The sequence below is a fragment of the Oryctolagus cuniculus genome, chromosome 6 (genome assembly GCF_051225735.1).
Source record: "Oryctolagus cuniculus isolate XC-2025 breed Fujian yellow rabbit chromosome 6, ASM5122573v1, whole genome shotgun sequence".
Lineage (NCBI taxonomy): Eukaryota > Metazoa > Chordata > Mammalia > Lagomorpha > Leporidae > Oryctolagus > Oryctolagus cuniculus.
The window spans coordinates 79,189,825-79,204,182 of NC_142872.1; the positions used below are offsets into that span (position 1 = coordinate 79,189,825).

Below are 14,358 nucleotides of genomic sequence, written 5' to 3' on the forward strand. Positions count from 1 at the left end.
TCAGCTTAGTATACATCAAGTATGGATTTCAACAGTTTGCTCCCACACAGAAACATAAAGTGAAAAATAATAGATGATTTTTTTTAAAATGATGATGAAATCAGAGCAGACCTATTGTCATGTTTAATCCCAGTGAGAGTCAAGTTGGGAATTGATAATTTCTTTTTTTTTTTTTACAGAGGATCAGTTTAGAATGCATTAAGTAAGGATTTCAACAGTTTGCACCCCCATAGAAACACAAAGTGAAATATATTGTTTGAGTACTCGTTATAGCATTAAATCTCAATGTACAGCACATTAAGGATTACTATTTTTCCAACAAAATAAAAAAGGCTTTTTGCCCCATTTAATGTTTTCTCCCTTATAATACTGACTCTTTGATTTCTCAATTTTCCAAAATAAATCCACCCATTTTTGTAAGCAATGTATGAACATTTAAGAAAATTTAAATGATGTGACAGTATCACTTCCTCTATGAAACCTTACCTGTCTCTTCCTATGCTTCAATACTTTGAAATATATAATTCCATTATCATGCACCTACTGTAACTTTTCTTTACAAATGTTTTCCTTTTGTACTTTGAATCTTACTAAAGTCAAAAACAATGTCTAATTCAGCTCTGTGGTTACAAAGGGTAGTTAAAAAAATAACAGTGCTCAAATAATAATGAGTGAATTAATTATACAAATTGAAGAAAATATCTAACATAAAATTTTTAATGTGATCTCTGGTGGCTACTATAAAATAGTAAGCAAGTGTAGTCGTTTTTATACTATCCAATTTTTAACTGAGTTTGTCATAATACCCACTACTATGGTGATTTTTATTTCATTTACTCCACTAGTTCTTTCACTAAACCGCTCTATTTCAGATATGTTCATGATCTAGGAGCCTGTGTTGAAGATTTCAACAAATCCAAATGAGAACAATGGTTTTGTCTTACCGTTTGCCCCGTGGATAATGCCGCACATATTCTCCAACATCGTGAGCAGCCACAGCTAAGACTTGGGGGTCATCTGACACCTCTAGAAGTTTTGTCAAGATTCTGAAATAAATTTAATTCAAAGAGAGATCAAGTTCTAATTTTTCTATGAAGCACAACACAGTGTAGCTATAACACAGGTATCATCCTAAAAATAGATATCTATAAATATATTTTGCCAAGGATTTCACTATTACATATAAGTTAGCAGTTTTAAAACCTTTATACATACATAACTGATTACTTTCAGATTCACAACGTTTATGATGCGCAGTTCCCTAAACATCAAGGACGCCTACTCTCTCTCAAGAGAGACAACTAGAATATCAGTTAAAGTTATTTCAGTAAGATTACAAGTGGATCTTTGCTAATTATATTTTCTTGATGAATCACTTGTAAACCACAGGCCCTACTATTAGTAGTGGAGAAAATTCCTTTCAGCATCCTATGATCAAGATGGTAGGTTGAGCCCTGAGCACACATAACACAAACGTCACAAACAGAATTAAAACCCCAACAGCAAATGTTTCTTAGAAGACAGCAACCCACAACTACTATCCTGACTTCCATGTCCCCCTCACACTCTCTACAAGGCAACCATACCAACTAATATTTCTATTGGAACCCAAAAGGGACTTCTAAGAACAGGAGCGAAGGACTAACATCAGAGAAGGCTTCCTCTGCCATAGTTCTGGTCTCCCTCCTCAAGGACCACCATATACCCAGGGGTGTACAGATCCTAGGGAGTGAAGGGGTGGACACTGATGCTGCTCAGAACCCAAGGAACTGGGAAAGGACTGCCCCTCATGCTTGCAAATGGAGACCATTCAATACATAGATAATTCCCGATGTTCTCAATTCATCCTTCAAGCAGAGCATAAATGGCGTAACAAATTGCTAGGGAAAATGAAGAAATGCACATTGAGTTAAGTTTTATTTCTGAGTTCTCTCTCATAGAAACTCTTCACACAATTATATTTTTAACACATCAAACTATGGATGCTCTTTCCAAAAGGTTAGCTTGCAAATTATTTAAAAATTAAATTTAATTCAACTGAAACAGCTTAATAATTTCAAAGAATTAAGTGTCTTTGATATTTTTATTGAAATTTAGTATTAAGAAATTATTTTATGAAATCATAATCAAATTAACCTAACATAAAATTCCTCAAATGCATAACATATCATTTGCTCTGAATACCTCAAACCATAGGTCAGAAAAATCACATCTCAAGTACAAACATGGCTGCTTTCTCTTCTTTTAAATAAAATTTTAATGGAACACAGCTACACTCACAGCTCACAAACCCTAAAATATTTTCTATCTGGGCCTAAACAGAAAGTATTTGCCAATTACTGCCTTAAACCAGTGACTTAAGTGTCTCCATAGAGCTGACACTCGTGTCATTCAAGATATGGCATATACACCAGCAGCTGTATCATCTGGATACTTACTAGAAATACTAACTAACAGGCCCTACTCTAGACCTACTGGTGAATCTGCATTCTAGCAGGATCCATCAACATTTGTAAAGCATTGTCTTTGCCTTAAAGATTCTTAGAATTGGAAGTAATCAGATTTCTCATCCTATCTATGAAACACAGAAATGATTTTTATGGTTATCCTGTAGGGCCATTTGGTCCACTGAATATCTTCAGCAACAGTGAAAGTATTATTATCTGTAAATATGCTGAGCATGCTACTTCTATACTCAAATCATCTATAAAAAATGTTCAAAGAACAGGTTCAAAGAAAAGGATTCTTGTGGTAAGAAAAAAGAGAGCTCCCTCCAAGTTGTCTCTTACTACTATTGTTAAGTCAACAATGGATTCATCAATTCTAATCCAAATTCCTATCACCACATCAACCACAAGCCCTAATTTTGTCACATTCTCCCATGGTGTCCAAATAGCAACATACTGCAGCTTCGTATTTGAACTAAATGTGAATTCCTACTCTGACATTTGCTGGAAACGTACTCTTTAAAAAGGTCTATTCAAATCTAAACAAAATTTACATTATTATTCTACTTAATCACTCAATAAATTTGCTGTTGTCCTCTTTCACAACATTTTCCCCAGGTTCATAAATCTGTTTGTGCTCTCTCATCCTTTGCTTTTTCCTCTATCATCTCCATGTTTTCTTCTATTTCAGAATATCTCCCTTTTCAAAAAATATATACTTAGTTCAAAATTATGAGTTACAAACTACAAGGTGGTAAGAATTCTCAGATGTCCTAAAATAAGTTACAAGGTAGAAGACAGAAGAAAGAGTTCAGAGAGGATTATATTAAACTGACAGCTCTGGGCTAAACCAATAAAGACAAGACAAAAAGAAATTATTTCACATTCCTTTCCTCCATGAGAAAATAAGACAAAAAGGCAACACAACTAACCAGCCAACAAGCAGCAGACAAGCAGACAAACAGAATTAACCAGTCAACAAGCAGCAACCACTTTTCTTCATGGACTATCCTCTATCGCAGGACTTAGTCCATTGGCTATTGTTCTACCCCTCTTATTTATAGACAGTGTAGGTTCAATATAAGTGACTTACATTTTTTTCTCCTTCAGTTTTACCTATAAAATGCCCTGCCTTTTTAGAGTCCATGGACATTTTTCAAATGCTATCTGCCATGCTGCTAGTGGCCAAGGGAAACTGTCCAAGGACGACTCCTTTATTTTGATGAGCACCTGTAACATTGCAATACAGCCTCTTAACTTCAGAGATTTCTTGGTATTTAAATTTTTGTTTTAAGAAAATTATTTTCTATATATTATTATGCTCAAAGTGATAGAAGGAAAAATAAACTTAGATACTTGCTAAGTTTGGAATGGACAGAAAATAGGTCATAATCTAATGTAAGTGTGGTTTTCCACAGATAGGGGGTGGGGGGGACCCAGAAGTACTTGGTTTTTTTAAATAGTAAAATTAAATAAAGAATTCATTAGCATCAATTTTATCAACTAATTTGAAGGCAGCCCTGCCATGCTTTTCCTGTCAGTCATCTAACCATCCCATCAATCATTTCATGATTTCACGCAGATAATTTATTGGAATAAAAATTAAAGATAAACATTGATTTCAAATTTCTCATCATCACATAAAAATAAAACAAAATACCACATATCAGTGTTTTCAGCTACACAGAAAAACAACAAAGGTAAAAGAAGTAATCTGAAGGAACAATAAAAATTAAAAGCTAATGCAAGAAAACAGAACACAGACTCTGAAAGGCTCTTATTATGTGTATCATAATGAAGATACACATAATGCTTTAGTAATCATTTGCTAAAAGCTTCCCTCCATTATATTAAGCTTTTCCAAAGATTACATTTAAAAAACAATATCCAAGCTCTTTTTTTGCTGTTAAAAACAAAAATGGTGGGGCTGGTGCTGCAGCACAGCAGGTTAAAGCCCCAGCCTGAAGCTCTGGCATCCCATATGGGTGCCAGCTCAAGTCCCGGCTGCTCCACTGGAAGCCCCAGCTCTCTGCTATGGCCTGGGAAAGCAGTGGAGGATGGCACAAATCCTTGGGCCCCCGCACGCACGTTGGAGACTTAGAAGGAGCTCCTGGGTTTGGATCGGCACAGCTCTAGCCGTTACAGCCAATTGGGGAGTGAACCAGCAGATGGAAGACCTCTCCCTCTCTCTCTCCTTGCCTCTCCTTCAGTATGTAACTGTGACTTTCAAATAAATAAATAAATAAATCTTTAAAAAAAAATTCCAGTTCACAATAGCATCAAAAGGAAAAAAATTTAGAAGTAACTTTAAATAACCTAAATAAGTGGAGAAACATATTGCTCATAAATATGAATAGTGAATGCTATTAAAATGCCAATATTTCCCAAATTGAAAGTTTCAAAAAATCCTCAATAGATTCCCAACCAGTTTTTTGGAGAAATTAACAAGGTGATTCTAAAATTCACCTGAACTAGCAATGGGACCCACAATAGTCAAAACCATCATAAAAAGAACTGACTTCCAGTTCAACATGTAAACAGCATAGAACTCATCATTCCATCCCCACAAGCAAAACCCTAGTCAAACTAAAAATCAATAATTCATTATAGATCCAGGAATCAGAAAATTGCGGTCCCAGAGAAAACTTCCACCACAAGTTAGAGGGGTGAAGACAGAGAATCAAAGCTTACTGGGAGCAAATACTGCTATTGGATCCATCAGTTGTCAGGAATACTTAAAGGGTAATTGATTAACTCCTAAAGATTAAGCAAGGACTATTTTGAAAAAAAAAAAAAATTCGGGGCCAGCGCTGTGATACAGTAGGTTAATCCTCCGCCTATGGCACTGGCATCCCATATGGGCGCTGGTTCTAGTCCCGGCTGCTCCTTTTCCAATCCAGCTCTCTGCTATGGCCTGGGAAAGCAGTATAAGATGGCTCAAGTCCTTGGGCCCCTGCACCCATGTACGAGTCTGGGAAGAGGCACCTGGCTCCTGGCTTCGGATGGCGCAGCTCTGGACATTGCGGCCATTTGGGGAGTGAACCATCGGACAGAAGACCTTTCTCTCTGTCTCCTCCTCTCACTGTCTGTAACTCTACCTCTCAATAAAAAGGGCCGGTGCCATGGCTCACTTGGCTAACCCTCGACCTGCAGCGCTGGTATGCGGGGTTCTAGTCCTGGTTGGGTTGCTCCTCTTCCAGTCCAGCTCTCTGCTGTGGCCCGGGAAGGCAGTAGAGGATGGTCCAAGTGCTTGGGTCCTGCACCCGCATGGGAGACCGTGAGAAGCACCCGGCTCCTGGCTTCAGATCGGCGGCGCAGCGCCGGCCGTAGCGGCTATTAGGGGAGTGAACCAACGGAAGGAAGACCTTTTTCTCTCTCTCTCTCACTGTCTATAAAGAATAAGAAGAAAGAAAAATTCCTAGAGACCCAACAAATAATCTGAATTGGTCTGCATCTACAAAAAATATTAAATCAAAAATGTATAACCTCCAAAAGAGAAAGCAAGAGGCCCAGACAGTCTCACTGGTGAATTCCATCAAACACTGAAAAAGCAAGTGGCACCAATTCTCTATAATCTCTTCAAAAAAACAGAAGCAGAGGGAACACTTCTTGACTCATTCTATTAGACCAACATTACCATAATCCCCAAATCAGACAAAGACATCATAAATATACATGAAAAAATCCTCCAAAAAATAGCAAATCAAATCCAACAATATATAAAAAGAATGACATACCACAGTCAGCACTGATTCCAAGTATACAAGACTAGTTCAATATTTGAGAATCAATTAATGTACTCCATCACATCAACAGACTAAAGAATAAAAAAACACATGATCACAGCAATATACGTAGGAAAAAAATCACTTGACAAAATTCAATATCCATCCATGATAAAAAAATCTCAGCAAATTAGGAATATAAGGGAATTCTTTCAACTTGATAAGGAAGAAAATCTACAACTAATATCAGACTGAATAATAAGAAACAGATCTTTCCCTTAAGACTGGAAACAAAGCAAGAACATCCCCACTCACTATAGACTCATTCACTGGAGGCTGGAGGTACTAGCTAGTTTAAAGACAAAACAAGAAGGGATAAAAGAAATAAGCAATTACAGCAAAGTTGTGGAATACAAGGTTAATTAACAGCCAATTCTTTCCTATACACCATCAATGAACAATTGTAATCTGAGATTAAAAACCAAAATACCTAGGTATAGATCTACTAAAACAAGTACAAGATCTCTATGAGGAAAATAGGAGAGAAACGAAAGAAATCAAATAAAATCCAAGTGGAAAGATATTCCATGTTCATAGGTAGGAAAACTCCATTGTTTCAAGCTATCAATTCTTCTCTGCTTGGGGCGCCGGATTCTGTCCCGGTTGCCCCTCTTCCAGGCCAGCCCTCTGCTGCGGCCAGGGAGTGCAGTGGAGGATGGCCCAGGTGCTTGGGCCCTGCACCCCATGGGAGACCAGGAAAAGCACCTGGCTCCTGGCTCCTGCCATCGGATCAGCATGGTGCACCGGCCGCAGCGCGCTGGCCGCGGCGGCCATTGGAGGGTGAACCAACGGCAAAGGAAGACCTTTCTCTCTGTCTCTCTCTCTCACTGTCCACTCTGCCTGTCAAAAAAATAAATAAATAAAAAATAAAAAATAAAAAAATAAAATAAAATAAAATTCTTCTCTGCTCAATCTATAGATTCAAAGCAATCCCAATCAAAATTCTAGCAACTTATTATACAAATACTGGCAAACAAACTAAAGTTTGTTTCCTTATATTTTCAAGTTATGGAAAGCCAAAAAGTTCAGAATGGCCATTAAAACACTGAAGAAGAACAACAAAGTCAGAGGACTAGCACCACCAGCTTGATAACTTACTGTAAAGCTACAATAATCAAGGCAGTGTGATTTTGGCAAAAGAACAAATAAAACAGAATAGACAGCCCAGAAATAGAACCACACAACTATAGTCAACTTTCTCCAACCAAGGAGGAAAGATAATCTTGTCAAAACCAATAGAACCATAAAACACAGAGAGTAAACTATACAATAAGAAAAGTGAACCCTAATATAATATAAATTATGGACTTCAGTTAATAAAGTATCAATATTGGTTTATCAACTGTAAAAAAGGGTGCCATACCCTAATACAAGATGTTAAAACAGGGAAACTGCTGCTGGAGACAGAGGGAATACATGATTTTTTTTTTTTTTTACACAGAGAGAGGAGAGGCAGAGAGAGGTCTTTCATCTGATGGTTCACTCCCCATTTGACCGCAATGGCCGGAGCTGCACCAATCTGAAGTCAGGAACCAGGAACTTCTTCCCAGTCTCCCACGCAGGTGCAGAGGCCCAAGGACTTGGGCCATCTTCCACTGCTTTCCCAGGCCACAGCAGAGAGTTGGATTGGAAGTGTAGAGCTGGGTCTCGAACTGGCACATACATGGGATGCCAGCACTTTAGGCCAGGGCATTAACCCACTGTGCCACAGCGCCAGCCCCAGGGAATATATGATTACACAAGTACTTTCTGCTCAACCAAAGGGGAAACCTGTTGAAGTGAAATCGACACTATGAGAAACAGTGACTTGATCAGCTCTTGTCCTGACTGTTGATGTACAATGTAATACTTCATCCATTTTAGTATTTTTTTTGTTTTGTTCTAGAACTATTGGTTGAACTCTGTGATTAACACACAATTATTCTTAGGTGTTTAAATTTTAACTGAAAAGTGATCCCTGTTAAATATAAGAGTGGTAATAAGAGAGGGAGGAGATGTACAATTTGGGACATGCTCAATCGGACTTGCCCCAAATGGTGGAGTTAGAATCATGCCAGGGGATCCCAATACAATCCCATCAAGGTGGCATGTACCAATGCCATCTCACTAGTCCAAGTGATCAATTTCAGTTCACAATTGATCACACTGATAGGTCTAAGAGTCAAAGGGATCACACAAACAGACTAGTGTCTGCTAATACTAACTGATAGAATCAAAAAAGGAGAGAATGCTCCATCATGGGAAGCAGGATACACAGCAGACTCATAGAATGGCAGATGTCCTAAATAGCACTCTGGCCTCAGAATCAGCCCTTAAGGCATTTGGATCTGCTGAAGAGCCCAGGAGAGTATTTTAGGCATGGAAAGCCAAGACACTCTGGAAAAAAACAAAAACAAAAACAAAAACAAAAACAAAAACAAAAAAAAGAAGAAGAAGAAGACCTAAATGAAAGATCTCTGCAAGTGAGATCCCAGTGGAAAGAACGGGGCCATCAAAGAAGGAGGTACCTTTCTCTGAAGGGAGGAGAGAACTTCCACTTTGACTATGGCCCTGTCGGAATAAGATCAAAGTCAGAGAACTCAAAAGGCTTCCATAGCCTTGGCTACTCATGACTAGAGCCTAGGGAGATTACTGACACCATAAACAAGAGTGTCAAATTGTTAAGTCAACAACAGAGTCACTGTGTACTTACTTTTCATGTGGGATCTGTCCTTAATGTGTTGTCCAATGTGAAGTAATGCTATAACTAGTAAACAGTATTTTACACTTTGTGTTTCTGTGTGGGTGCAAACTGATGAAATCTTTACTTAATATATACTAAATCGATCTTCTGTATATAAAGATAATTGAAAATGAAAAAAAATTAAAGTTGATAAAAAGTTACAGTAATTCTTGCAATGAATTAACAGGAAAATCTGGAAATAATCTTAAATATCCATCAATGGGAGACTGACCAAATAAAGTGAGAAACAGGAAGGAAGGGGAAGGGATTGAGGTAGAAAGGGAGAGGACTCACACTTCCTCTTTTTGAAACCTAATATAAAGCAATAGTAATCAAGACAGTGTGGTGCTGTATCAGGATAGCCATCAGACCAATGGAGAGTCCAGAAACAAATACATGTGTCTAGAGTCAATTTATTTTTGGCAAGAGGAGCCAAAGACAAAACAAAATGAACTGGACCAAAAGTTTAAAACATTTATGTTTTGACGGATACTATCAAGAAAGAGAGAAGACAACTCACAAAATGGGAAAAATATTTGCAAGTCACATTTCAAATGAGGGACTTATATCCAGTATATATAATCCTCAGGTTACAACAGTTTGATTTATGATTTTTCAACTTTATGATGGAACAAAAGTTTGATAGGCAAACAGTAGAAACTATGCTTCAAATTTTATTTTGCCAGGCTAGCAGCATGTAGTGTGATCCTTGGATAATGGGCAGCAGCACCAAAATCAGCTCTCAGTCTGCCATGATACACTGAGTGCAAACCACTGATTCCCTATAGGATACTGTGTTGCTAAGCTATTGTGTTCAGTAGAATGGAAATTAAATGAATTTTTGACTTATAACATTTATCAGGATGTAACCCCATTCTAAATTGAGAAGCACTGTATAAAGAACCTTTACAACTAAAGAAAAAAATGGCAACTCAACTAAAAGCTGAGCAAAGATAGGGCAAGCATGTGGCACATGGGTTAAGCCACTGGTTGCGACACCCTCATCTCCTATCTGAGTACTAGTTTGAGTCCTGGATTCTCTGCTTTTGATCCAGCTTCCTGCCAGTATACCTGGGAAGGCAGCAGATGATGGCCCAAGTACTTGGGTTCCTGCTACCCATATTGAAAACTCAGATAGAGTTCCTGGCTCCTGACTTCAGCTTGGCCCAGCCTCACCACTGTAGGCATTTAAGGAGTTAACCAGCAGATGGAAGATTCTTTCCCTCTACCACTACTTCCTCCCTTTCTCCTGCTTTTCTTTCTCTTCTTCTCTCCTTTTCTTTATCTACATTCTGCCTTTCAAATAAACAAATCTTAAAAAAAAAATGAGTAAGTGGGGCCAACATTGTGGAGTAGAGAGTTAGCTGCCGCCGGTTGCACCGGCATTCCATATGAGTGCCAGTTGGAGTCCCAGCTGCTCCACTTCTGATCCAGCTCCCTGCTAATGTTCCTGGAAAAGCAGCAGAGGATGTCCAAGTCCTTGGGCCCTGCACCAGCATGGGAGACCCAGAAGAAGCTCCTGGCTACTGGTTTCGGGCTGGCACAGCCCAGCCACTGTGGTCATTTGGGGAGTGAACCAGCAGATGGAGGACCTCTCTCTGTCTCTCTGTCTCTGTCTATCTGTCTCTCTCTCTCTCTCTCCCTCCCTCTCTCTCTCTGTAACTCTGCTTTTCAAATAAATAAAATAAACTTTTTTCAAAAAAAAGAATCTGAATACAAACTTTGCCAAAGATATACAAGTGTACAATAAACACATGAAAAGATGCTTGAGAACATTTGCCATCCAAAAATACAAACAGAAACTACAAAGAGATACAGCTGCAAACCCACTAAGATTGTAGAATCAAAAGGTCATATACTAACAAGTCTTGGCAAAGAGGTGGAAAAATCAGAACCCTCATATATTGCATCTACCACTACAAAGTGCTAGAAAGCACTTCGGTAGTTCATCAAATGGCTAAACAGAGCTACTACATGACTCTGCAATTGTACTTACAGGTACCCAACCAGGCAAAGGTAACAAAAATACAATTCTGCACAACACTTTGTATTGCAAGTATTACTGGCAGCATTATTCATAATAACAAGAAGGTAGAGGAGCCTTAGCTGTGGCATAGCAGGTGGGGCTGCCCCTGCTGTGCCAGCATCTCCTGTGGCATCCCAACTGCTCCATTTCTGATCCTGCTCTCTGCTGTGGCCTGGGAAAGCAGTGGAAGATGGCCCAGGTCCTTGGACCCCTGCACCCGCATAGGAGGCCTGGAAGAAGCTCCTGTCTCCTGGCTTTGGATTGGTGCAGCTCCGGCCGTTGCAGCCATTTGGGGAGTGAGCCAGCGGATGGAGGGCCTACCTCTACATCTACCTCTACCTCTACCTCTACCTCTACCTCTCCTCTGTGTAACTCTTTAGAGTAAATAAATAAATCTTAAAAAAAAAAAAAGGTAGAAATAACTCAAACATCCATGAACTGATAAGTGAATAAATAAAATGTGTTCTTAGCCATACAATGAATATTGCTATGGTTTGAATGTTTGTCCCACCAAACTTAGGGGTTAAGTTCCTAAAGTCTTATTTATGTTAATGGAACGAAGAGGCTGAAAACCTAATGCAACTATGCTGTTTTGAGATAGAACCTTTGGGAAGTGATCAGGTAGAATCAGGTCAACAGGGTAGAGCCCCCATGATTGAACAATGGCAGCTTTATAAGAAGAGAGACCAGTGTACACACTCATGCTCCCTGTTTCTTGCCACATGATGCCCTGTGCACCTCACGGACTCTGCCAGAAAGAAAAACTGCCATCACCAGAAGCTGAACCAAGAGAGTCCACTGAACTGAACTGTGAACCTCTAGAACTCTGGGCCAAATAAACCTCTTCTTCATAAAGTTAGGCTGCCTCCAGTACTTTCATTGTAGTAACGAAACACTGACCAAAACAAATATTGTTCAACCATAAAAAGGAATAAAAACATTGGTGAAGCTTCAATATATTATGGTAAGCAAAAGAAGCCAGTCACAAAAGGACAAATACTAAATTATGCCATTTGTATGAAATTTCTATAGTAGGAAAATCTTCAGAACACAGATTTGTGGTCACTTAAGGATAGGCAAATGGGTGGACAGAGATCTGACAGCTACAGAATATAAGGTTTCTTTCTGAAGTGATGAAAATGCTCACAATGGACAGTGTTGATGGCTGTACATATCTGCGTATATACGAAAACCACTGAACTGTACACTTCTAGCAGATGAATTGTATGATATGTGAATTATATCTCACTAAAAAGGAAAGATACTTACACATATTTGGCCATCTTATTATGACAAAGGCAAACCTCAAAGCACCAGAGGAGATGTTATTTTTAGCAAACAGTGCTAACAAATGTTTTAGCAAACAGATGTTTTGAGAGAAACAGAAAGGGAGAGGAAAAAAACCACATCCACACAACTTTTAGACTACTAAATTTAAAGAGTGACAAAAACGTGCCAGTGAATATTTGAAAAGAGGAATAAAAAACTTACTTTAAGAGTTCATAATTCTTCTCATTTAACCTCACTGCATTCTCTCTCCAAAATTTCTCAGATTTGTGCACAGGACTCCATTCCAACCTTCCAGATTTAAGTTCCGAACTGTACTCATCAAATGAGCTATAAAAATTTCCATAGAATTCAAAGTTTACAAATCTGAATCAAAATGCAACATCTTCACTGATGATTTACTTACAAAACTAACCATCCTTTATATATTAACAGTGCCATCAAACAAAGTGTAAACAACTTTAAAATATCTAACAAATCATGTAAAATTTTACTTAGGGTATTAAAATGCAACACTCCTGTTACATTTGCATGCTTGGCAGGCAACACTGAAATGAGTTCTTGCCTTCAAAAATCCTTACCTCGATATATACATGAATGTATATCAGTAAAAAAAAAAAAAAAAAAGATCTACCAGAATTCCTATCACTATGCACTTAAAATTTGCAGACTACTAGAGATATTAATGTAAATTATGTAAAATCATAGTCCTTGTACACAAAATAATAAACTCTAAATAGAAAGTATAAATATCACAAACCACCATAATATATCACAAAAGCAATATCACAAAAGTATCAGTACATTTTATAATATGATTATCAACAATGTAGAGGTAACATATTCATTAAATGAATCCATTATAGATGAATTTAATATAAAACTTCTGTATACAACAAACTATAATTCACCTTGATTCAAAAACTATTCATCATTTGTTAGTTTGTTATTTGAAGCTTTACAATATGAACATTTTTAATGAGGTAGGCTAGTTGGCAAACATAGTATCAGAATTTGCTTAGACTTTCTTTCAAGCAAAAAATTTTAAAAAGAAATGTAGCATCTCAGCATCGACTGATAATTCCACATAACTGGGATATTCTAGGTAAGTTGATCAGTTTGAATAAGGTAGTAATTTAATGTAAGGTCAGTTATTATAAAAAGTAGGTCAGTATTTTTAACTTTCATATCCAAACCTAAAGAAAAACAGAGACACTTCTTTCAGCTGCATCCATTATCCTATTACCTTCACATCAAAAATAGTATTTTTCAAATTATGAAATTCAAGATGAAATAGCAGTAAGTAATAATAATTGGCCTACATGAATTAAATAATTTAGAAAGCTATCATTAATATTATTTTTAAAAGCAAGCCTTGATGATTACAGAATTGATCATATTTCTTAAAATAGACATAATAATAAATTTTATAATTGTGAAGCCTATTGCTGACCTATCATATTGTAATTAACTTCTCCCTATTTGAAATTATAAAATGTAATAATTGCATCCCTCCATGTAAAAATTATCACAAATCACTGATTTAGAGAGCAGCTCCCACCTCTATGAAATCCTCTGGCATTATGGCTTCACTGAATTATCCAGTAAACACATTTATATAGCATATATGGAGGCACTTCAAAGAGTTCATGAAAACTGGAATTAACAGGTAAAGTTTATTTTGGTATCTAAAAGTTTCATAGTTATGTTTATAGTGCATATTTATGTGTTTTCTATGAACTTTTTTAAGGTCCCTCAGAACTGCACTGAAGGGATTGCTGGGCAGTAGGAACCTCACAATAAATCATGCAAAATTAGCATTTTGATGACTGTGAAATCAAAAGAAAAATTCAGAATGTTTTTCTCCATGCATATGGAGAAAATAGTCAAACAATTCAAGTCCAAGTCAGCTTTGGCTCCCAAACCCAATCCACCTACAGGAAGGGTTCTATTTCCAGAGAAATATGTCAATAGTTTAAAAACAAAGAATATACTTGTTAATGGGGAAAATCATCAAGATATTACTAAACAAAACAAGATGCAGAAGGCTGTATAAAACCCCAGGTATGGGGGATGAGGGGAAGGAAAAGG

The 14,358-nt window shown here is 37.5% G+C and overlaps 1 protein-coding gene across 2 annotated transcripts in view; it reads right to left on the reverse strand.

Moving 5' to 3' along the window:
* ATP6V1H (ATPase H+ transporting V1 subunit H) overlaps positions 1-14,358 on the reverse strand; it is a 113,952-nt gene that overhangs the window by 43,650 nt on the left and 55,944 nt on the right. For both annotated transcript variants that reach the window (XM_008255525.5, XM_008255526.5), the window contains 2 exons: positions 12,472-12,597; positions 945-1,046 (listed from right to left, as the gene is read on the reverse strand). In XM_008255525.5, the coding sequence (XP_008253747.1) occupies positions 945-1,046; positions 12,472-12,597 (228 nt within the window). The remainder of the gene's footprint in view (positions 1-944; positions 1,047-12,471; positions 12,598-14,358) is intronic.